This window comes from Prionailurus viverrinus, chromosome B2 (genome assembly GCF_022837055.1).
Source record: "Prionailurus viverrinus isolate Anna chromosome B2, UM_Priviv_1.0, whole genome shotgun sequence".
In the NCBI taxonomy this organism is placed as follows: Eukaryota; Metazoa; Chordata; class Mammalia; order Carnivora; family Felidae; genus Prionailurus; species Prionailurus viverrinus.
The window spans coordinates 71,142,551-71,165,972 of record NC_062565.1 but is presented as its reverse complement, the minus strand read 5'-3'; the positions used below and the strand labels follow the sequence as shown (position 1 = coordinate 71,165,972).

Sequence of the window (23,422 nt, the reverse complement as noted above, 5' to 3'; positions counted from 1 at the left end):
GATCATGACCTGAGCTGAGATCATGAGTTGAACACTCTTCTGACAGAGCCACCCAGGTGCCCCAGAAATTAATATTTTTGTTAAAATCATAGGAGGCACTTAAATTCATTGTTTCAATTAAAGCTATAGCCTTATTTATCTTAAAGTTTTTGAGATACTTAAGCTGACAGAATTTTAAGAAACTGTTTAGAACATGAGTTGAAAGGGAAGTGTTTTTAGTTTATTTGTTACTCTGTCATTGTGATCTCTTTATATTTATAAAATAGTCTTACGGTATATCTTCTGTTTGTATTTTTTAATCCCTTTTGCCTTTTAGTGACTACTCTAGTGATTATTCTGACTGGACAGCAGATGCAGGAATTAATCTGCAGCCACCAAAGAAAATTCCTAAGCATAAAACCAAGAAAGCAGAAAGCAGTTCAGATGAAGAAGAAGAATCTGAAAAACACAAGCAAAAACAGATTAAAAAGGAAAGGAAAAAAGTAAATGAAGAAAAAGATGGACAAATATCACCAAAGAAAAAGAAACCCAAAGAAAGAAAACAAAAGGTTTTTTTGGTTTTTTTAAATATAAATTGTTTTCTATGAAAACAAAGCACACTTTTTAAAAGTGCTGCTGATAAACATAAATGCTGTTGAGGCGTACCAGCAAGTAGTATTGGAAAAAACTCAGAAGTATACAGTAGCAAAATATAGTATGCCAAACGTATTTAATTTTCTCAAGTTTTAAATTAGCATGTGCGAGTATTTACTTATAGAATTACCATATTCTCAATATTGAGCATTTAATCTTATGAGCAGATTTTTTTTTGGTAATCTCTTGGGATTTATTCATTTGTGTATATAAAAAAAGTTTAAAAACATACAGTTTTATGAGTCTTTTAATTTCCTTTGCTTTTTGACCATCCTTATTGATTGTTAATTGCTGAAAATAACCAGCAAGCATAGAGCACACATGACTTGGAATAATAATGGCAGAACTTGTCATAGTTGACTACAAGGCAAATATGAATCTAAAATAGGATACTACAGTTATTAACAAGCTTTCATTAATTTATAGAGAAGATGAGCCATAATTAGATGATCCTTAGGTCAGTAGCAGTATTGACTTGATTACTTCATCTTTAGTCTGGGTAATTTGAGACAAATCAGAACGTAAGAGATAAATGTTATGGAAATAAGAACTGTCAGCTCTTATGGAAATGGAATTCTTTTAAGAAAAATAAGAGCTGTTTAACTTTTGCTCTAAAGTAAATGAAATACAAGGGAGATGTTTTCTATTCCCCAAAAGACTATAAGTAGAAAGTATATTTGGTTAAATAAACACAAGGAAGATTTTTTTTAACCTCTTTCATTTTTAGAATTAAATATAAGTTGTTAATTATAGGATTAAATACTAGGGAGGCTGTCTTTATCTCCAGAGAGCTTTGAAAATTTTAAGAATACTTCTGTTTTTAATGTTTATTTTATCTGTATCATCTGAACTCTTGTTTCAGCTTTATAATTATTTATTAATTTGGATTCCACAGCCTACTATTCTTATTACTTACTTTGCTTTTGTCTGGGGATGATTTACCAAAGAGAGTATCACACATATATGTGCTCAGTTTTCTCTTGTGTGTCTCTTGTGTGTCAGTGATGATAAATGTAGGCTGACCCATTATTTTATGTGGTACACAGACTGGTTGAAGAAAACTGATTTAGCCTTCTATCTGACTAATAAACATTTTTTTTCTTATCTCAAGACAGTTTTGATTAACTTTTGAGGTTTACAGTGTTAAGTCACTGTGAGAACGTAATTTTTTTGTCTCAAGAGTGCAGTTTACCTGACTCACCTGGTTCCTTTTGATTGATAATTGTGTGTAAACTAACACCTTGGGCTTTTTCATGCAATGCCACATTTAGATCCACTGTTGCTGTTTGGCATATTTTAACTTCACAATTTTTATTGAAGTATTACAACAGGATCTGTGTGCCACTGAATTTATGTGGGACAGATTTTAAATATCATGAGGTAAGGATATTATAGACTGTTCCCTTCAATTTGGTTTTTGTACACATGGTTTGGTATTAGTCTACCAATGGCTCTAACAATAGAACTGTTCTTATTCTTTAGTCTCTTTGTTATTCCAAATAAACACAATAATATTTCCCTTCTTACGCATAGGGTCATAGAGTTGGAAAGTTACAGATTCATTAAGTAATATTTACTGCAAGTATGAACAGATGAAGACATTTTCCATATGACTAATTGTATTCAAATTAATTAAGAGCCAGTAAGGCAGATAAAGAAAATGGTTATTAATAGAATTCTCCAGAGATGCAGTAAAGTCATCTCAGATGTATCTGATATATGTCCATTATATTGTTAGGAACTCTGGAAACCAGATTTATAAATTTTTATTGAAGGCTTACGGTTTATAAAGCAATACAGTGGATAAAAAGAAGTGTAAGACATAGTACTTATCTGAAAACAATGTGTGATTAACAAGTTGCTTTAATCCCCCAAGATAAAAATAGAATATCACATTGTCTAATATGTTTAATTACCAGATTAATTTTAAAGATGATAGCTCGAATCAAATAAGGACATCTTTTCTTAGAGTTTCAGGTTAAGGCTTCCAGAAATAAGATGTGAGGTAGACCTAGAAGAATTTCCATGAATACAAAGGAAAGATCTCAATTACCTGTATCTCCAAAATGAACAAAAATTCAAATGATGAGGCTGGAAATTTTGAGGAATATTCAGTGCATTTTATTTCCTAAGTGGTTTTAAGTACTAAGTGATAGAAACCTACTTTAAAAATTCTAGGTTTCCCAAGAATTATTGAGGAATAAGATGTATCATCGTAATGATTCTTGGCTGTGCCATACCAAAGTCTTACAGTTATAAATATTATTCCTATTTAATAGCCAACTTAACCTGGTTTCATGTAAGTGTTGTTCACTATTTCAGTCAATATAGGTATTTTCCTTACAGGGAGAAATATTTTTCTGCTATAATTAATAGCCCATATTGAGGCTGGAATTAACAATTTTCAGACTTTTCCTACCTTTTTTTTTCTTTTTATTAATAAGTCCAAGGAAACCTTTTTCACACATACTTTAACTCAAAACCTCAATGTATAAAACTGAAATCTGGCTCTAATTTTTTTTTTCTTTTTCAAGTTTTTATTTAAATTCTAGTTAGTTAACATATAGTTGTGGTTTCAGGAGCAGAATTTAGTGGTTTAGTGATTTATCACTTATTTTAACACCCAGGGTGCTTATCACAACAAATGCCCTCCTTAATACTTGTTACCCATTGAGCCCATGCCCCACTCACCTCCCCTCCAGCAACCCTCAGTTTGTTCTCAATAGTTCAGTCTCTAATGGTTTGCTTCCCTCTCTTTCTTTTCTTTCTTCCCTTCCCTATGTTCATCTGTTTTGTTTCTTAAATTCCACATGAGTGAAATCATATGGTATTTGTCCTTCTGTATTTCACTTAACATAGTACATTCTCGCTCCATCCATGTCGTTGCAAATGGCAAGATTTCATTCTTTTTGGTGGCTAATACTCCATTTTATATATACACCACATCTTCTTTATCTGTTCATCAGTCAGTGGACACTTGGGCTCTTTCCATAGTTTGGCTATTATTGATAATACTGCTATAAACATTGGGGTGCATGGGCCTCTGAGTATTTTTGTATCCTTTGGATAAATATCCAGTAATGCAATTGCTGGGTCATAGGGTAGTTCTGTTTTTAACTTTTGAGGAGCTTTCGTAGTCTTTTTCAGAGTGATGCACCAGTTGTTCACCTCCTTTTGTTCTGAATGTTGTCTGTAGGTTTTAGTTTACCTGGTTCTTTTTTTGTGGTGATTTGGAGAGACTGAATAACTATACTGCCATTGCTGCCGTCTTCCCAGAATAAGGTTTTTAAAAGCTGAATATATATTTTTGTTCAAAGATATCTTCCTCCTTTTATTTAACTACGTTTATAGTTATTTCAAAGGGCAGATTGAGAGATGAATGCTTTTCTAATAATATTACTTTATAATGTTCTAACTTTTAGAGATTGGCTGTAGGAGAACTCACGGAAAATGGTTTGACATTAGAAGAATGGTTACCTTCAACATGGATTACAGATACTCTTCCCCGAAGATGTCCATTTGTGCCACAGATGGGAGATGAGGTACTTTAAAATTTTTAAAAACAATCTTATCTTTAAGCCTTTTTTTTTTTTTTTTTTATAGCTCTTGAAACAGAACTGTAGAAAACTGTAGCAGTCTCATGAAGTATCTCATTTTTGGATGCTTGTAAGCTTTGTATGGAAAAACTAATTAGGAGGAAAGCTCCAATCTTTTTTGAGGCCACTTGCCACTTTAAATATTGCAATAGCAAAAACTAAATATTGTAAGAGAATGGGAATTTTATTAACATTTTAAAAACTCGTATTGTTTTTAACAAGAGGATTCTATTGCCAGTTTTCTTTTCCTTTCTAAAAATATTTTTTTTTCTTAGCTTAAGGCTTAAATATATAGCATGTTAAAGGAAAAATGCAATTCAGCATTTTATTTCTGGTTAATTTTATTTCATAAGTTTTCATTTAAATACAATGTTTATAATTTATTTATTAGATCTTTTAAAATATTTATTGTCTTAGAATAAGGAATATTTCATTTTTTAAAAAATGTGATTGGCCATCATTTTGGACTATGCACTTATGAATTTGAAATGAAAATGTAAGATCTTAGATCAAAATTTGCCACTCCAGGGTTCATGTGTTCTTACTTTATGCATAGATGTTCAGAAGCAGAGTCATCTGGTATCCAGTAGATTAGCAGTAATAAATTAGGAAGTTCAATATGAGCTTCTTTAGCAGACCACACTAATGAGCAGTAGAAAGTGGCAAGTGACAGTGGACAGTAAAAAAAAAAAAAGAAAGGAAAAAAGAAAAAACAAGGGGCGCCTGGGTGGCTTAGTCGGTTGAGCGTCTGACTTCGGCCCAGGTCATGATCTCGTGATATGAGTTGGAGCCCCCCCCTCCCCCCCACACACTCCCGCACTGGGCTCTGTGCTGACAGCTTGAAGCCTGGAGCCTGCTTCGGATTCTGTCTCTCTCTCTCTCTGCCCTTCCCCCACTCAGGCTCTGTCTCTATCTCTCAAAAACAAATAAACATTAAAAAAAAGAAAACATATAATGCAAGAGTAACTCTAAAGAGCAGTCCAAAAAAACTCATTTAGCAGTCCAAAAAAACTCAAGAGCAGTCCAAAAAAACTAAAGAAGACATGAAGTGCACAGAACATTCCCGTAATGGTGATAGGTCCTAACAGATCCTTGAGCATCAAGAAGATGCTTGGTTAAATTATATTTATTATTTCCAGTAAATTATATTCACTATTACTAGAAAGTGTGTAAATCCTTGTTAAATAATTTTCTTTCAATATGTTAAACTTGTCTTTTTGATCATTGATGCTTAAACAGGTAAGTTCTCATTATTCAGCAAGCACTATTCCTTCATATGAAATTTCAAACAACTGGAGCAAAAGTATGTAGAATAATGGATATCCCAAAATGTTACTAAGAACTCAGTAACATCTTTAAAATTTTAAGCAGCATTTCTTAACAAGCTCTGTTTTTTTTTGTAGTGGGAAGAATAGGTGGTGTCAGACTACTATGTCAAGTACCAGTTTACAAGATGGTAGTCAAGTGTCAAATTTGACCTTCATAAAATTGGAACAAATATATGCCTTGTTCTCTTTTTTACAATAAAATATATTTATATAAATACATTTTTCATGTTAAAGTTTTCTGCATATGTACATACCACTTGCTACCAAAATAAGTGAATAATAAACTGATGGTGACTCCTACTTACAATTTACTTTGTTATACAACATAGGTCAACTTACTTTGAATCCAAAAATAAAACAGTGAAACAAACAAACTGCTCATTTTATCCTCTTAATGTGTAACCAAAGTAATGTTATTTAGAACACTTTGTTTATGATTAAGTGACATTAGGACAACTTTAGGAAAAGAAGGGGAAAAAATAACAAAATACTAGAATTTCTTTCTGTTCAAAGAACATTAAATTCTCTCCTGCAATTTTAGCTGATACCTTGCATCTTGGGTTAAAGGAAACATTCAAGTTTTAAAACTGTGACTTTATTTACTTTTTAGGTTTATTATTTCCGGCAAGGACATGAAGCATATGTTGAAATGGCCCGGAAAAATAAGATTTATAGTATCAATCCCAAAAAACAGCCGTGGCATAAAATGGAACTACGGGTATGGTGTTTATTATTTAAAAAGTTCTAGATTATGTAGAAAATTGTATTGAATGGTACTCTTTTCACTGTAAGAAACTGTTCCATGAAGATACCTTTTTTAGTTGAAGCAGTCCTAGAGAGTAGAAGGTATTTAATTTTCAGAGAGACACAAGATTGAATTTATATATTCCTATAGTTTATAAATTGGGTACAAAATGTAATTATAGAGAAAATTAGTACTAATGTCTAAGGTAAACTTCGTATGTGTATTTCTAGATTTATCAGACAGAGTTCAAAATTATGTAGAGGTCTTTGGAACTATATTGGAAAACTTTTATTTCAATAAAGTTTTCCCCTTTATAAATTTTTTATTTATTTATTTTTTAATGTTTATTTTTGAGAGAGAGCTTGAGTGGGGGAGGGGCAGGGGAGGCACAGATCTGAAGCAGGCCCTGCACTGACAACAGTGAGCCTAATGTAGGGTTCAAACCCACAAACCGTGACATCATGACCGGAGCCAAAGTCAGATGCTCAACTGACTGAGCCACCCAAGCGCCCTTCTCTTTTTAAATTTTCTGTTGAGATATAATTTGTGTACTATAACATGCACAGATCTTCAGTACACAGGTCAACAAATTTTTACATGCACAGGATAATCACCACCTAGATCAAGACAGAAATGAAGAAATGTTTTAATTATTTTTATCAGTTTATTTTGTGAAGATGGTTTCTTATTTTTTATATCTTTTTTCAGGAACAAGAACTGATGAAAATAGTTGGCATAAAGTATGAAGTAGGATTACCTACCCTTTGCTGCCTTAAACTTGCTTTTCTTGATCCTGACACTGGTAAACTGACTGGTGGATCATTTACCATGAAGTAAGGACTATTGAAAGAGGCAGTGGTTTCTTAGTATTGTAGATTGTTTTTCAAGATTCATATAAATTTGAACTTTTAGATATTTTTAGGTATGTGACCTAATCAATTTGTTTCTATTTGTAATTAGATACCATGATATGCCTGATGTTATAGATTTCCTAGTCTTGAGACAACAGTTTGATGACGCAAAATATAGGCGGTGGAACATAGGTGGGTAATTTATTTAGAAGCCATACATGTTTGTAATTTTTTTAATCTAATAAATTATTTACTATTTTTAATAATTTAGAAAAATATAATCAGAGAAATCTTCTTGCCATTTGTGGGAACGTTGATAGCAAAGTAAGATAGGGTGTCAGGTATTTAACAGTGGACCCTTCAATGCAAGGATTAAGAGTACTGACCCCTGCATAATCAAAAATCTGTGTATAACTTTTAATTCCCCAAAGAGTTAACTACCAATAGCTTACTGTTGACCAGAAGCCTTACTGATGACAATTAATATATATTTTATATATGTATTATACACCGTATTCTTAAAATAGAGTAAGCTAGAGAAAAAAATATTATTAAGAAATAGTAAGGAAGAAAAAATGCATATACAGTACTGTATATATCAGGGAAAAAATCCATGTATGAGTGGACCCACACAGTCTAAACCTGTATTGTTCAGGGCTCAATTCTCCTTTTAGTATAGTTCATGCTGAAATTCTAAACATTTTCTCACTCAGATTTGGTAACTCATTAGATTGTTTATAGCTATTTCTTCAGCTGTTTTATGTGTTGACTTAAATTTTCTTTTAAAAATATAATAATTCAAAGTTGAAGCAGAAGATATCTTCCAGTTCAAAATGTTTAATAATTTGGACTGGGGCCAAAGCTAAACTGACATTTTCCTTTCATTTGTTTAATCTGTTATAATCTTTAAACTTAATATTGTAATCAAGACTCAAAGAAACTTTAAAATTCTTAAAAGATTCCAGACATTTAAGATGTATTCATTTATGTACACATGGATGTGCAGTTCCTTAGAGTTGGGTTTTTTGCTTTTGTTTTTGTTTTTTAATTTTCAAATAGGGGCACTCTTTGGAGTGGTACATATATGGCATATTTGGTTTGAAAAACCACATCAGTTGATATGCCAGTCCACCTCTCTTCCAGTGCCATTGGAAGGCATTGGCATGGTGATTTGTCTTGTTTGGTCATGGTAAACTTAGAAATTTACATATGTGTGCTCCAAAAAGAAAAATTAGAGAAATACAGTTTATCAAAATTAGGGACATGGGAGTTATCAAAAAATTTACATTCCATGTAAATTCTATTACACCATTTTTCTGGAAACTTTGAAAGGCATGTTCCATCATATAAGGAAATGAACCAAGGAAGAGAAAGACCTGGAATCCCCTCCCCTCCACCAGGAAACAGAAAATCCAGAACAAGAAAGAGCCAAAATGAATTCCCAGTAATAGTCCATAGAAGTCTCAGGATAGCATCTGTCTAGCAAGATCTATAAAATGATAATTCAGAAGATGTTGTCCTCTAAGAGCAGTCTATAGGAAAAAAAATGGAACAGATGAATTATCTAATGTGTTTGACTTTGTTGGAAATTAAGTTGAGGAATGTTTTATAATTTAAGCCTTTAGAGAATGTGGGAAGACTTTATAAATACAGAGAAAACCAACCACAGACAGTGAAGCAGTTATTATACAAAACTGTAGAAGAAGGGAATTGTATGTTTGGCTTTGTAGCAAACATAGTGCTGATAGAAACAAAATAGATTAAATAAAATACACATAAATTGTTTATACAATTATATGGAGAGGTCAGTACTTAATGTCTAAAATTAATGAGTGAAGCCATAGCTGTATACTCATTTAGAAGTCTAAATAAATTCAAGAAGAAATCTTTGCAAGAATTAGAGGTTTTTCTTGGTTTTGGTTATAAGCCTTTGGTACACTTGGTTGTTTAAACTATTTGAATGTGTTACTGATAAATTTTATTTTATATATATTTTTTTGTTTTAGAGAGCATGAGTAGGGGAGAGGGGCAGAGGGTGAGAGAGAAGAATCTTAAGCAGGCTGCATGCTTAGCATGGAGCCCAACACAGGGCTTGATCCCATGACCCTGGGATCATGACCTGAACTGAAATCAAGAGTCAGACACTCAGCTGACTAGGCCACTCCTAAATTTTATTTTTTTAAAGACATGCATCTGCCAATAAAATGCAGAACAAATATTAACAGTCAGAATTTAGGAATATTCCGGAAATGAGCTGATAACCTATGTCTTCAGAAATGTTTAAAGTTTACTCTGAATGGTGTACTCTATTCCTTGCTTAATTTCATTGTTATTCTGTAGTATTGTTTGTTGAGGTTAGACATACATTATCCAGTTCCTCTTCTTTAGCATAATGTCATCAGTGTATGTAAGATCATAAAAAATAGCTTTTTGAAACTCATGTTTACTGTAAGGTTGTGGTGACATCAAGAATGCTGTTTATTAATTATATGGTAGCTTCTCACTAAGCTCAGTGTCACTAATATATATGCATCTGAAGAGCAAGTAGAGATCTGATCTGGTAGTAGATCCTGTTTACTGCTTAACATTGGCTGTTAGAATGCTTGAATCTGCATTTGGGTCCCAATGCATACCCATTCAAAGTTAGATATAATTCAGCAACATGCACTTGTGTTCTATTAACTTACTCCTGGCTCCAGTTTCCGTTTGTCATTAAATTTCTTTTAATTTTTTTTTAGGTTTTTTTTTTTTTTTTTTTTTTTTTTTTAGTTTTTAGTTCATTTTATGCTATATGTCTCTCTAAACTTCTAAATCTTTTTTTTGTAAAAAATGAGAATATAAACAAATGCTTGCTCTTTTGGGTTTGAGAATGAAACTTACTCAGATGAGTTCTAAAATACCTAATTTGTTCAAAGTCACACAGATAAGTTATTTGAACTCAAGTGCTTCAGACCCTAACCTATGCTCACCAGGAGAAAACCACTCTGTACTGTGAAAGCCAAGGAAGAGGAAAGAGGGGCAGAAAGGAAGACTTGATTTACAGTTTTCATATGACACAGAAGGAAGTTGAGAAGATAGCTTATTGGGTCTATTGGGAAAGTAGTTTTAGTAACATGACAGTAGCTGAGTACAGTTGGGTAAGGAAAGAGACAAAAGGAATGATGTCTAGTTTACAAAGATTAGTTGTTTTTCTTTTTGTTTCTTGTTTTTATAGGAAAGGGAAAGTGAGTATATATGGGAGTGTTACAGCTTCAGGGTGATTGACATGAAAGGGACCAAACAGATTGGATGTTTTATTTTTGTTTCTAGGCTGGAGTCTTGATTATTGGAGGAACTTGCCTATAGGAAACAAGAAAATAAAGATAGACTCTAAATACTTGTTGGGTAGAAATTATCTAAACTGCTTTTATTTGAATGAAAAGTTTGGGCATAGTCCTAATGATGAGCTTAAAATTCTAGAATGGTAAAAATGCTTAAGAGTGAATTTCTCCTGGCCCTAATAAATATAAGAAATGGTACTGGAAACTGGTAAGTCATATTGATGTGTTTATTAAATAAGTTTTTTCTTCAATATTACTAATTTTATTTATTGTTTATTTTGGAATGTGTAGGTCACTTTTTATATGTTTTCTGAAATTATACAGGCAGTTTAGATTGGGTAAAAGGGAGTAAGTACAGCATCAGTACATTTCAGAGTAATGAGATGGCTTTTATTCTTATCCAGGTGACCGTTTCAGATCAGTCATAGATGATGCCTGGTGGTTTGGAACAATTGAAAGCCAGGAACCTCTTCAGCCTGAGTACCCTGATAGTTTGTTTCAGTGCTATAACGTTTGGTAAGGGAGTGTTTGTTGTATTTTAGTTCAGCTTGAGTTACTTTTAATATTTTCCCCCATCTGTTAATAAAGTGACAAAGACACTTCTTTTAAACACTTAATGTGATTTTGTAAAACTTACAACACAATATTTAGATTTTTTAATGTAAGGATTTTCCTTCCTTTAAGCTGGGACAATGGAGATACAGAAAAGATGAGTCCTTGGGATATGGAGCTTATTCCTAATAATGGTAAGTGTATGTTAGGCTTTTTGTGTCTGTGTTACAAAATTAGTTTCTTAAATAAGGAATCTGATTTGCTGACTTGCTATTGCGTAGGGTTGTTATGAAGAGCAAACAAAATATTCCGCAGTTATTTATTTCACACCTGCTGTGACCTTGGATTGAAGGAAGAGATGGCATAGCATTGAACATGATAGACATAATCTTTGTCCACTTGGAATTTATAATCTTACAGTGAAGATTGAAATTAGTTAATTATAGCAAAATATGAAAATGTTTTGCTAATTATTGTTCCCTCCTAGAAGGTGACCATTTGGGAGCAAAGATTTTTTTTTGTAACTCCAGCGGAACACTTAAGACTATAACATAATATTAAGATTCAGCCTTTTGAGTGAGACAAATACTCATACCCTGTCTCTGCCATCTTCTATCTGGTGTCATCTTGGCAAGTTCCTTTTTTTTTTTTTTTTTTTTTTTAATATTTATTTATTTTTGAGAGAGAGAGCGTGAGCAGGGGACGGGCAGAAAGAGAGGGAGACACAGAATCTGAAGCAGGCTCCAGGCTCTGCACTGTCAGCCCAGAGCCTGACACGGCTCGAACCCATGGACCGTGAGATCATGACCTGAGCGGAAGTCAGACACTCAACTGTGACTGAACCACCCAGGCACCCCTTGGCAAGCTCTTTAAAAGACTTAAAACTTCAGATTTTTAGGACTTCGTCCTTTGAAAGTAGGTAAACTAATACAATACAGGGCTGTTGTGAGAATTAAATGCCATCATGTGCATAAAGAGCTTAATATAGAGCCTGACACATGTAAGGGCCTCCAAGAGTAGGTAGTTTGCTACTAATAACAACTATCTTCTTGCATATGGCCTGATATATATTGCCTTAGGATTAGGGAGTCAGATTTGGGCAGTAAGCAGATCTCTTCCTGGAACTGAAAAAAAGCCGGTGTGGGTGAAGCCTGTAGATTGCATTTTCCTTCTACCTCAGTGCCCATTTTTGTTTCTATTTTTAAAAAGATATCGCACACATAAGTGTATATGTATAAAAGGACTTAAAAAGCTGTATATTCCAGAATATTAAGAATGATTATTTATAAAGGTTGGGGATTTTTCCCAATGTGTCACTTTTCAGGTAAGAATAAAGACTTTAAAAAACAAAAGGGAGGAGCTCTTGTGACATAATAGAAATAATCATTTATAATGCAGTTGTTCACTAGTTATTGTATTCTCAAAAGTCAGAGAAAAGATAACTTGGAAATTTAACCCAGCTGGTAAACCTTAGAGATGAGAAAATCATGCTCATACATTATCTAAAACTAGTTCTTTCTCAAAATTATCGCTTTGAAAATTAATACCAGTAACATATTTTTTTATCTCACTACTAAATTAGAGCTGTTTGAAACTATAAAATATCTTATACAACTTGTAACATTGTTACATGGCTTATCTTCTGATTTTATTTATCTTGTAAGCTTGAGTTTGAAGTCACATTGGACTATATATGAGAGAAGTGATGCTAGTTAGTGTTGTAATGCTTGGGGTATTTCTTGAAATGAATTAGTGGCATTAATTAATACGGTATTTCCTACCTAAATTTAGCTGTGGGTGAAGGGGGTGATTTTTGTTGGTTTTGTTCTGTCCTGATATATATACACACATGCACCTATGGAGTTTAATTACATTTTGTAGAGGAAGAATTTTGTATACAAATAGTAGCATATTTTCCAGTGTTCTCTGATGAAGTCTAGCTCAAAGGAAAAGGTACTTGGCAGATTTGTAAATTTTATGTCATCATCACCTCCTAATGATACTGTTAAAGAGTCAGGTATGCAGAAGGCATGCCTTCATCATTTAAAAGCAAGAAGCATAAGAATCATCTGTTAGTATTAATAATTCTCTGTTTCCACATTTTAAAAAGTTGAGACTTCGATTACAGTATTCATGAAAAACACCACTTTAGTTCAGTTTCACCTTGTGTATGTTTTATCAAAATAAACATGAAGATTATATTATAAAATTCAGAAAATCTTTAATTTCTATCATTTTACAGAAATATTTGTCCTTTATCTGAAACTGATAGTAGAGCAAGTTGTCTGGTATAATTTTGGAAAAGTAATTATATACCCATCTAGAGAATTATTTATAAAATTAATGTTTTAAAAATTAATGTTATTGACCCTTGAAACATATTTCTCTTTAATGAAAAAAAGGAATATGCTTACCAGATCTTTACAAGATTATACTTTAGGTTTTTTTGACAATATCAACTCTTTGTAAAGATAACCTAAATATTAACAAATAACCTAAATATTAGCAAGAAAGACATATTTTAACTAAATCTGCTTTTCTTTCTGTGTATTTCAGCTGTATTTCCTGAAGAACTAGGTACCAGTGTTCCTTTAACTGATGTTGAATGCAGATCATTGATCTATAAACCTCTTGATGGAGAATGGGGTTCCAATCCCAGGGATGAAGAATGTGAAAGAATTGTTGCAGGAATAAACCAGTTGATGACACTAGGTAAATAATAATAGTAACACAGCAATGCAGGACAAGCTGGCAAAAAGCAAAGGAGAGGAAAACTGTTAGTATTTGAATAAAATTTTTTTTCACAGTGTCATGTCAGTGGTTTTCAAATAGAGTGAGGGCCCCCAGAAATGCCAGGGATACCTCTGAAAAATCTGGATCCTCCAGAACCCAACTTGAAATCCCTCAACATATTTAAGCTGACATGATGTGAATTGGGAGAGTGGGGCTGAATGCTGAATTATAATTATATGAATAGCTGTACCAGTTTTCCCCTTAACTTTATGAATATATACACAAGGGAATACTTGCAAGGTAATAGGAGAGAATGAAATGCTTTGTCTCATGAAAAAAAGAAAAACAATGGCCACAAAATGTTTGGTTATCTGAATTAAGGGCTTCCAAAACAACTCTAACTGGTGTGGTGGTTGGTAGCAACCCCTTCTGTCGATAGGGAATCAAGCTTAAAAGAGGGAAAAATGATGAATAAGAAGAGGAAAATACTCTGGAGACACATATTGGATGATATTTTCATTTGAAGTCTTTTTAAATATGGCAACACTTCATTTAAAGAGTCTATAAATATAATCCTAAATAATTTTAGTAGTAGTTTAGCATAAGAAGTTGTCTTACACTAAATGTGGATAAGCAAAAAATGGAGAGTGATCTTTATCAGGTTTTAGATTTTACCAGTTTACTGTGTGCCATTTGGTCAGTGACGTTGAGTCAGAGACTTCTGGATCTGTTCTTCCTCTGTACTTGCCTGATATTTCACAGAATTATGTTGTTAAAATAAGGTAAGTTTTTGAGAAGGGTTACATTTGAATGGAATGTGTTATTATAGTGTTACTGAATGATTGTGAAAAACCTACAGATTCAGGACTGGCCAGGTTTTAAGTATAGAAATATATGTATACTTAATAGGTCAGATTTATATATTATCTGTCATGGCTTTTCTTCTAAGAAATCTGAATAACAAATATCCCTAGAATTTTGCAGTATAAATATAGATGTAATAAGAAGTGAGACTCTACTATGCTAGCTAAACTGTATGTATTTTCTATGAAAAGACAGTGGCAGTCTAAGGGTTATATGAATCAGAACTTGTCTTAACTCAAGCAGAATTGTGAAGTCTTGTTAAACCATGAAAATTAAACATACAAACTAATTTTTTTATTCTAGATATTGCTTCAGCGTTTGTGGCCCCTGTAGATCTGCAAGCCTATCCCATGTATTGCACTGTAGTGGCGTATCCAACGGATTTAAGTACAATTAAACAAAGACTGGAAAACAGGTTTTACAGGTTAGAACCCATTTGCTGTAGCTACTACCAAAAGAATACTAAATGATCCTTGGGTGTTTCTCAAACTTTAATGTCCATACATATCACCTAGGGATTTTGTTAAAATGCAGAGTCTGGTTCAGTAGTTTTAGTAGGATGTGAGGTTCTGCATTTCTAAGTTCCCTGGGATGCTGATGCTCCTGATCTATAGACTTGGAATATGGTTCATAGATACGGTTTTTTCTAGTTGCTAATGAGTGGGACCTCACTGTCTTCATACTGTATTTTACAATTCAAGCCAGAGTATTTCATTTCCCACAGACATCACATTGAAATATTTGTTCATGGATTTTTTCATAGAACAATATTAAAAAGTTGTGAGTTTTTTTTTTTCTTATTTTGCTTATAAATACTTAAGAACAACAAAGTTAGGAAAATTAGGGTATTTTTCATAGCTGTACTTTAGCTTGAAATACAGAGTTTAAAAAAAAGACGTCTAATTTAAATTAATTTGCATCTTCTAGTTAGCGGTTTGAGTAAACATTGAGTTCTAATCTGAGACATGCATCGTAGGCTTATTGCCTAGAATACGTTTTTAGAAAAGTGAATTTAAGTCTATAGTTTTCACATAATGAAATCATATTTCCAGTTTTCATGACTTTTGCTTAAAAGACAACATTTTAATTTAAATCAGTGCATTAAAAAATTTCTTTGGGAGGGTCCCTGGCTGGCTCAGGTGGTTAAGCATCTGACTTTTGATCTTAGCAAAAGTTCCCACATTAGGCTCTGCTCTAGGAGTGAAGCCTGCTTAAAAAAAAAAAAAAAGTTTGTGAGCACTTTCATTTTACTGCAGTTCTTTACATTACTATTCATTTTAACTTAGGGGAATTTTTATTCATATTTCATATATTTTGATATAAAATGTGCCTTCGGTTCTTTTTATTCCTTAAATTATAATTCTGATTTGGTACTTTCTGTGCCTGCACTGAAAACACCATTTATTATTCCTTAACTTACTAAGCAAGGTTTTTTCAACAAAAGCATTATTGACATTTGGGAGCTTGAAAATTTTTTATTGTGAGGGGCTGTCCATACCTTTACCCTGTGGCTGCTAATAGTAACCCCTAGTTGTAAAAAGGAAAAATGCCTTTAAACATTGCCAACTAAGATGTTAAGACTTCAGGTTCTAAAGATTTTTCTGATCTTGTTAGGTGCTTCTGCTGTTGGTATATTGATACTTGTCAAAAGCATAGAGATGAGGAGGAAATCATAATGATGTGCGCCTCCCAGCCATCTTACCTTCAAAGTACACTTCTTTAAATCTTTTTTAACATCACATGTTAGAAGTTTAAGAGAAAAGGGAGTAGTTATTTTTAACTATATCCTTTCTTGTCCCTAGACCCCTAAAATTGCTAAGCCTTAAGAATTGTACTTAGTGCTTCAGAGATGGAACAAGATAGGGGAGGAAAATGGGAGAAAGAGTTGTTCCTATACACTAATTGTTGGATTACAGCTAAAAAGATAAGCTCCTGACATCTCCCACTATTGTTGTAAATGTACTTTCTCATAGAAATACTACTTAATATGGTAATTGCTAACGTGTAGTGTTTTTTAGGGTACATTATAGCTTAAATAGGCTTTATTGGCAATTGCTTAGCTTAGTAGTCACTTTAAGAAAAAATCTTGGGACACAATCCTTACATAAATTAGAAACAAACTGCCTGTTTTTGAATCTGGTAATAAAGACCTGAGTTATGTTATTTAATAAAATGATGCCTTCATGTGCGTTTTCACTGCTTCAAGTTTTGTTTTTCCTTTACTCATTGGCTACAGATTTCTTGCAGTTTATGGTTTTCCTCTCTGATACCTCTGGTTCAGTCTCATTAAACTACTACTGTCAGTTTGCCCTGCTGGGCATTAATCTAATACCTTATTTTACACAGTTTTCTATAGAGTATCCTGAAGATGCCTGTGATTCTGTTACTAGAATAAGTCTTGCAATGCTGTATGAAAAGCACACAGCTTTCTGTATGTTTCTGTACCCACAATTGTATATAATATTTGTAAAATTACATATAATTGTGTTTCTGTTCACACATCAGTATCAGTAATATTTTCTGAGCATTTTCTTCTTTGCTATTTTAAGTGGGACCACATATTGGATGATACTCTAGATGTCATTTTTGGATTTTTCTTTACTCTCAGAAAGAAAAGAAACCACTATTAATAGTCTAGTGTGTCTAATCTAGGGTGACATTTTCTATGCAAATACACAGTTACTGTTGCTACTCCTTTTTTTCCCCTGCCCAAATGAGATATATATTTTTTCAGAATAATTTTTTAAGTGGTGAGTTTTGTAATTGAATTGAGACTGCCGTTGAAAAGTTGGAATGTCTTGGTTTTAAATTGTGTGGAAATATTTCTAAATGAAATGAGGCTAAGACTTCTGTATTTTGTTTGTTTAAGGCGAGTTTCTTCCCTAATGTGGGAAGTTCGATATATAGAGCATAATACACGAACATTTAATGAGCCTGGAAGCCCTATTGTGAAATCTGCTAAGTTTGTGACTGATCTTCTTCTACATTTTATAAAGTGAGTAGTTTTTCCACACTTAATTATAATTAATTAATGTCAATATTTTAAGCTTTAAAAATGTCAAAATATAAAATGCAATTATTTTTTATATGTATGATGTTGCATGCTGTGCTATAAACTAGCTCCACTCAAGATAGGAAGCATACAATGTCTGTCTAAACACTTAGTTCATTGGCTGATATTAATTATGAAATCATAATTCTGTTACAGTTATATTCTATAGTTAATATTAAAAAATATGAATCTTTCTCTAAATCTAGCTGTTAGATAATAATAGTAAGGGGTTAAGCACTTGTAGAACATAATAATGTTTTACCTAAAATAGTTCTAAACCAAATAATAATAATACAGGTGGCAGATATCACTATCTGGAATTAACAGTTAAGAAAACAGTTGTAGAGGTTTACATGTTTAATTTGCACAGGAACGGAGTGTCTGCCATCTAAGAATTTTTCATCTTAACATTATATTGCCCTTGACAAGTTTGTAAATAAGTATTTATGTAGTCCAGCAAGAAACTAAATTTAGCTTTCAAGATTCTTCTTAAAAGTCAGGTTTACTTCCTCATTCATTAATCTCCTACCAAGAATGATAACTGCAGCTCTTTAAGGGAGTAGCTCTTTTATTTTTTTATCTTAATGAATTTTATATAGCCACAGAATGAATTGAGCTTTCTAAACTGAAGCCAGAGGAATGACTCAGTGGTATGTTTTGTCTAACATACCACTCTTGAGTTCATACTGAGGTTATTTAAATTGGATAATTTTTTCTGGCTAAGAAAAAAATATATTTTATAAGTTAAGTTTAAATACTCAGCTGCTGACAGCTTTCATTTTTACATGAAGATATTATTGAGGCTTTTTTAAAAACATCTCCAATTTCATTCTCATTACTTAGCATAATCATAGGGCCCCTTTTTGTGGTATTAGTTAGGGTTTTGTTTTTTGTTTTTTGTTTTTTGGAAGTTTTTTGGTAAAGAATGTAGGTAATTTCAATATAAGAAAACACCAAAGAAAATTAGTAAGATAAATGTTATGCCCTACTCTCTACCTCACTCTGTAAAGAAATCTGTTGCCTTTCAAATGGTTTGGGGGCTATTTTTACTATGCCTTTTTTTTTTTTCCCCAGTTTTAATGGGGAAACTAATTAAGACTAATTAAGGATTAATTATCCCTGGAAGATTGTTTACATAACTTAGTTATAAGGGCTTATAATATTTTGCCAGTGAAGTTTATAGTCTGTAATTTTGCTATATGTGTGTGTATGTACATTTGTCTTTTCCAAAGAGGAATCAATAGAATTGTATGATACAGGAATTTACATTTTAGTGAAATAATTTACATGAAACAATTATTTTTATATTTGGAATAGTCTATAAAATATTTTTCAAACTGTTACTTTGAAATGCCTTGTAAGAATAGATTAATGTTTAAAGCATCTATATTTTATGTATCTAAAAATAAACCCCTGCATTTTTTTAGAAGTATATAATTTGTTTATACATTTTTAGCTAACAGTAACTTTTAAATATTAGGTATATCTTGAAATTTTTATTACACTTTGAGTTATTTCTCAAAGTTTGAGATAACTCATAACTTTGAGTTATTGGCCAAATTTCAAGCAATAGGGTATATATAATGAATTGATGTAAGAGATAAATGAGATAAAAATGTGTATTTATCATCTTAATACAATTTCGTAGATAAATTTTAAGTAACTATAAGGAAAATAACAAAATCTGTATGAAAATTTATATGGGGATTACTTCTAGCTTATGAAAGTGGGGTTTTAGGTACGGGAAACATGGGTTAGGATGTTACGGACAAGGTAGATATCGATAGATTCAAAAGTTAGATGAAAGCCATTCTAGGGACAAGGAGTGTGGCATAAGGGGTAGGAAAGGGTAAGGAGTTATTAACGGAATTAAGCAATTTATACCAGGTGAATTAGAGAGTACGCGAACATAAGTAATAAGGATACAATGCTATAAGCATGAGTTGGAGCCAGATCATGTAGGGCCTTGAATGCATTTCTAATATTAATTGATAGGGAAGAGACAGAAAGCCTAAATAGCAGATTGATTGCTACAGCTGACCAACTAAGAGGTGATGAGAGTTTAATTTATAGAAATGAGAAAGAAGCAGAGACCAAGAGATTTTGAAGGTAGAGTCACAGAACTTGGCCAATGATTGGGTTTATAAGGAGGCAAGGGAAGGAATAGTGAAAAATCTGCATTACTGTGAGAATGGTAATGCTGTTAAAAATAGGAGGAAGAGTGGGGAGTGAAAATTAGGTTTAGACGTGTGGAATTCTAGATGATGATAGGAATCTCAAGAGAAGAGTCAGACCAAATTATAGAATTTGGAATTCATTTACACAAGTAAGGTTATCAGGGCAAAAGCTGTAGTGTCAAGAAAAGATGACTAAAGGACAAAATTTTAGGGAATGACTATAAATATTTAAGAATGAAAGGAAGAAGGAATTAGAAGACAGGAAGTATCTTAGCTTTCCTTTGTGTATTGAGGAATGAAAGAGGGCATCCCACACACAGCAGCAACCTGAGCAAATACTGGGAGGTAAAAATTGGGTTTGGTGTATTGAAATAGGCCAGAATGGAAGCTCCACATAGGGTGGAGGGGCATGGGCAGGTGTGTGGGTATAGGGTTTTGGAGTTAACCAATGAAAAAAGCCTTCCGCTTCAAACTTTATCTTAAAATCTGGTTTTGTTAACAGATTTAAAGGAAAAAAAATAAAATCTCAGGACTCTAATCTTACGTACTAACATTTCCTTGCTGTTTAGGGATCAGACTTGTTACAACTTAATTCCACTGTACAATTCAATGAAGAAGAAAGTTTTGTCCGATTCTGAGGTATTTAACATTTCATTATGATATTAATATTGGTCTTTATATATATATATACACACACACACATAAAGAAATGTACACATAGTAGTTTTCAGGTAAATGCTGTAATGAAAATTATTTTTGGTTAATGCTGTAGTTTCCAAAAAGTAGTTCAGCATTTTTTTGCTGTAGTTATTAAAAATATTGTGGGGGACTCTCTAATGAGCCCATAAAATGTTCCAGCATATACATTATGGGTTTTCCAAAGTGTAAAAGTGATAATTGGTATATAAATTACTATGGTAGATTCTCTAAACTCTAAAACATATAATGAAGTCTAGAATGTTTAGTGAATCTGATAAACTCTTGTTTCAAAGGAAGAAGAGAAAGATGCTGATGTGCCAGGAACTTCTACCCGAAAAAGAAAGGTAAGATTTTTTGTTTTAGCAGAAATACTTTATATGAATTAAAATGTATTAAAGGCAGTTTTTTAACTCTTAGTATTTTTAAAGACAGATTAAGTATTTCTTCTAAATCAGTTTCCATAACAAAATACATGGTTTTCAGAACTAGGTGAATAATATTTTCTATTTGAGTTACTGTATATGACCTAATTATTTGAGATTGCATTAAAAATACAAATTGTACTGTATAAATGTTACTTTATTAATTTTTTATTTTAATATATTTGAAGCTTTTATACGTTTTATTTTATTAATACATTGAAAATTTTCATTTCAGGACCATCAGCCTAGAAGGAGATTACGTAACAGAGCTCAATCTTACGATATTCAAGCATGGAAGAAACAATGTCAAGAATTATTAAATCTCATATTTCAATGTGAAGATTCTGAGCCTTTCCGCCAGCCAGTAGATCTCCTTGAATATCCAGTAAGTATTTTTGAAAATATTACCTTACCTGTCAGCTTGCCATATATCTCACACATGACAATTCGCTATTTAAGCTATTTCTTATGGTTATAGTTTATTTCTTCATTATTAAATACGTGTTCTCATCTGTTTGGCTAAATGGAGCATCTAAGTTGAGTAGTGTGGTATTTAAAACAGAGGGGCGCCTGGGTGGCGCAGTCGGTCGAGCGTCTAACTTCAGCCAGGTCACGATCTCGCAGTCCGTGAGTTCGAGCCCCGCGTCAGGCTCTGGGCTGATGGCTCAGAGCCTGGAGCCTGTTTCCGATTCTGTGTCTCCCTCTCTCTCTGCCCCTCCCCCGTTCATGCTCTGTCTCTCTCTGTCCCAAAAATAAATAAACGTTGGAAAAAAAAAAAAAATTAAAAAAAAGAAAAGAAAAAGATAAAACAGAAAGAACCCCAAATTAAGACTCTGAAGTATTAGATTATGGCCCCAGCACTCCCACTTACCAGCTGTGCAACTTTGAGCAAGTCATTTAGTTTGTTTATCTGAATATTATTTTTTACTATTTTCTTTCTCAGACTAATTCCAAGAATTTATTATGGCAGTTACAGGAAACAAGAGTAATAATACCTAACCTTCCCTACAGGGTTATGGATGAAATGAGAACACATTAAAATAATTTTTCACTTGTAGCACTATATACAAATGCAAGGTGGCATAATTATATTTATGGAATTCAAGGTAGGGAGGTTGAGTAAAACTGATCCGAATATTTATTTTTGCATGCATTCTTAGCAATCTAAATATAGTTTAAAGTGATTTTTTTTTTATTCCTTTATTCAGTTATTAAAGGTTGTACAGTTCAGGTAGCATTCATTTATGGTTTCAAATGAAAATAAAAATGAAATATTTTATAAGAGATCATGACCCAAATGTGATATCATCTGACTTCATTAATTGTTTTTTATGTGTGTGTTCTAATTCAAAATGATGAATGAAAATAGAGAAATTTCATCAGTAGATAAATATCATAAAATGCCTTTTTTTTTGTCATTTAAAGATCGAGAAACTTGGAATCTTGAATGTACAAGATAAACTTTTAATTCCAGCAATGTAATAAACTGGGCTGATTTGAACCCTATATGCCAAAAAAGTCATAGAAGAAGTTAGCTAATGTTACAGTACTCTGGTTTTCAATTCTCTTTGCTTTTGGAACCTGTGGATTTCCTTTTGTTTCTTACAAGCCCAGCTATGTATTTTAGAAAACATTATAGTTTATCTAATGCTTGCAGGTGTTTGTATTCTAGACTTTTCCCCAGAAAAGAAGAGATAGATGTAAGCTTTAATGTTTTAATGTAGAGACAGAAAAAGCCATGCAATCCACACTGAGGAAGGAAATTAGAACTGAGACCCCCCCTTCCCAGGACTGTTGAAAGACTTCACCCTCGATGAAAACAATAGTATAATTCTCTCCACAAGGAAAAATATCTCTGTTGTTCTGTTGTCAAGAGAGAAATCTCTCATAGCTGGCTCTACGCATAGATTTAGAGCCTAAATTTACAGTATCCATGTGTGTAGAAATTCATCAGAGGGAGAAAAAAACCAAACCCTAAACAAAGGTGAATTAATGATAAAAAGAAATCGCAAGCTATATGAGGGAGTGATCCATCATAAATATTACAGAAACAACAAGTGGAAATATTAGTACCCTCTTCCCCAAAACTTGACATAATAGATTATTTCTGAAATACTATACTTCATCAGATATAAAACACCAATGACTTATTTTATGCATCACCAAGAAAGGAAAAAATGCTGCCAATGAAACTTGGTTGTTATTTTGGTTTAATAGATAAATGGAGGGATAAGAAGCATAAGGAAAAAAAGACGTTATTTGAGGGGGAAAAGGCAGATATTTTTAAAAATTTAAACTAAATAAGGGGACCTGGGCGGCGCAGGCGGTTGAGCATCTGACTCTTGATTTCAGCTCAGGTTATTTCAGTTTGTGAACTCAAGCCCTGTGCTATGCTCTGCGTTGACAGCATGGAGCATGCTTGGGATTCTCTCTCTCTGCCCCTCCCCCAC

General features: G+C 32.8%; 1 protein-coding gene across 5 annotated transcripts in view; it reads left to right on the top strand.

The window, feature by feature from the left end:
- The window catches only part of PHIP (pleckstrin homology domain interacting protein), a 140,623-nt gene that overhangs the window by 99,030 nt on the left and 18,171 nt on the right, over positions 1–23,422 (top strand). For all 5 annotated transcript variants that reach the window (XM_047857914.1, XM_047857915.1, XM_047857913.1 and 2 more), the window contains 13 exons: positions 317–548; positions 4,056–4,175; positions 6,168–6,275; positions 7,011–7,135; positions 7,263–7,345; positions 10,878–10,989; positions 11,158–11,219; positions 13,582–13,737; positions 14,926–15,046; positions 17,492–17,617; positions 20,421–20,490; positions 20,844–20,894; positions 21,208–21,357. In XM_047857914.1, coding sequence (XP_047713870.1) covers positions 317–548; positions 4,056–4,175; positions 6,168–6,275; positions 7,011–7,135; positions 7,263–7,345; positions 10,878–10,989; positions 11,158–11,219; positions 13,582–13,737; positions 14,926–15,046; positions 17,492–17,617; positions 20,421–20,490; positions 20,844–20,894; positions 21,208–21,357 — 1,516 coding nt within the window. The remainder of the gene's footprint in view (positions 1–316; positions 549–4,055; positions 4,176–6,167; positions 6,276–7,010; positions 7,136–7,262; positions 7,346–10,877; positions 10,990–11,157; positions 11,220–13,581; positions 13,738–14,925; positions 15,047–17,491; positions 17,618–20,420; positions 20,491–20,843; positions 20,895–21,207; positions 21,358–23,422) is intronic.